Below are 2,045 nucleotides of genomic sequence, written 5' to 3'. Positions count from 1 at the left end.
CTTACTTTCTGTCTCTCTCTCTCTCTCTCTCTCTCTGTCTGGCGAGCACATACGCCCTATAGCAAAAAAAAAAAAAAAAAAAAAAACCTCTCCAAAAAAATTTAAAAATTTAAAAAAATCTGATGCTCTGTGAGGCTGACCCCCATGGCAAGGTTCCAGGTTGGCATCCAGAGACCTCTCTGAGTATGCTGGGCATGGGCCTTGCCCATGATCTGGGACTGGATGACACTGCAAGTGAATCACAGCATCAAGCCCTGATGGGGTGCTCTCGCTCTCTCTCTCTCTCTCTCTCTCTCTCTCCCTCTCTGTGTGTGTCTTTTGTGTATGGGAGAAAGAAAAAAAAAAGCAAATTAAAAAGAAATAAAAGGAAAATTACTTTTATGGTCCTTCCCACCTTCCCATCTTTGCCACTTCTCTACCCCAGGAGAGACACAGGATCAAACGATCTCTCTCTCCCAAACTAGTCGCCTGACCTCGAGGGGGTTATACCGAGATGCCAGATTTAGCAAATAAAAACCCTGGTTTATTTAGTTATTGGGCAACCCTATACTCACACTCCTCCTCTGAACGTCACTTTTCCTTTCGGTCAGTTGAGGATGGTCCCTCACTTGCAGGGGCCACTGCAAGGACTAAGAGGACCCAGACATTTCATGTGGGGTGGTACTGGCCGGAAGTCGGGCTCGTTAAATAGCAACCCTTATTACCGAAACCCTGCCCAGTGTCCAAAGCCATGCTAGGACCCTGGTCATGGTCGCCTGGTCTGTAACACTCTCACCTATGTTGATGGCTTCGTAGACATACTCAGGGTCATGCATGAGGTCACACAGGGCCATGAGGGCTTTCTGCCTTGTCACCAGGTCCTCTGACTGCAGCTCCTCATTCAGCTTGGGCAGGGCTCGACAGCCATAGGCAATGGCAGCCTGGGCGGGGTTGACATCAGGGGGCAAGTACATGGAGATCCGTGCGTCGGCCATCTTTCCACTCCCGCAGAGGGCGGCTCTCTAGCTTTCAAAACGAAGCTCTGCAGAAACCACTGGGTCAAAGAACCCAGCAAGCTGTTGTTACTAATTCTGTGATTTAGAAGCAGCGTCTCATCTGATCCTCAGGACTGTGAGGCCAGAGGAGTGGCGATTTTCACATCCATTTTACAGGGGAGCAAACTGAGGCTGCGAGCAATGAAGAGGTTTATTTGCTCAACATCACAGAAAAGGTAAGGAGCAGCCTAAGGTGCAAATTCCAGAGTTCTCCCGGGTGCTTATGACAAAATAAACCGCTGATACTTTATGGACTGAGTCTTTAGCCAAAGGCACCAAAAAGGACAAAACAAGGGCCAGCAGGTGGTGTGGTGGTTAAGATGCTAGACTCCTGTGTGGCTGACCACGGTTCGAGTCTCCGACCTGGTGGCTTGAAACGTTGGGCACATGTGCATACATACCTAAAATCCTGAGAGGAGAATGGAGGAAAAGGGATATGGCAAGGCCATCACCCCTGCCCCGGGGAGGGGGGCGATTTCTCACTTTCTGTCTCTGTCTCTTCAGGAAGCACACATGCCCTATAGCAAAACTCTCTCAAGAAAAAAAAAAAGGAAAAAATAAACCAACCAAGCAAATACCAAGATGGTCACTCTATTTAGTGCTTATCCTGTGCCAGTAATAACTAGTATCTAACTCAGCTACCCCATAAGGAAGGCTTGTATCATCCTTATTCTGAGGTTTGGGCTAAGGAGTTTGCTAGAGGCAACAGAACTGGTAAGGTTAGACTCATTTGCCCATCAGGGACCCATATTCAGATGCTTTCGACACATCCACAAAAAAGGAATTATAGTTAAAAGGTGATGGGACCATGGGGAACCAGCAGTTAGCGTAATGGCTATGTCTCTGGACTCCCACGTAGTCGACCGCGGTTCGTGTCCCGGACCCGGTGGCTTAAAACTCACGCCGGGCGCGTGTGCATGAGTGCCCAAGATCCCGAGAGGAGAATGGAGGAGAAGGGATTGTGGCGTGACCATCCCCCCTGGGGGGTGATTTCTCGCTTTCTGTCTCTAT

General features: G+C 49.0%; 2 protein-coding genes across 3 annotated transcripts in view; one reads left to right on the top strand and one right to left on the bottom strand.

Moving 5' to 3' along the window:
* Nucleotides 1-2,045, bottom strand: part of RSPH14 (radial spoke head 14 homolog) — a 104,740-nt gene that overhangs the window by 100,990 nt on the left and 1,705 nt on the right. Inside the window, exon 2 of the mRNA XM_006157178.3 lies at nt 776-1,033. Within this exon, the coding sequence (XP_006157240.1) occupies nt 776-974 (199 nt within the window). The 5' untranslated portion in view covers nt 975-1,033. The remainder of the gene's footprint in view (nt 1-775; nt 1,034-2,045) is intronic.
* Nucleotides 1,001-2,045, top strand: part of RAB36 (RAB36, member RAS oncogene family) — a 21,019-nt gene continuing 19,974 nt past the window's right edge. For both annotated transcript variants that reach the window (XM_006157179.3, XM_014591097.2), the window contains exon 1: nt 1,001-1,210. The gene's annotated coding sequence lies outside the window, so the exon portion shown is untranslated. The remainder of the gene's footprint in view (nt 1,211-2,045) is intronic.

Source organism: Tupaia chinensis, unplaced genomic scaffold, assembly GCF_000334495.1.
Source record: "Tupaia chinensis unplaced genomic scaffold, TupChi_1.0 Scaffold000531_1, whole genome shotgun sequence".
Classification (NCBI taxonomy): Eukaryota; Metazoa; Chordata; class Mammalia; order Scandentia; family Tupaiidae; genus Tupaia; species Tupaia belangeri.
This window is presented reverse-complemented; position numbering and strand designations above follow the sequence as displayed.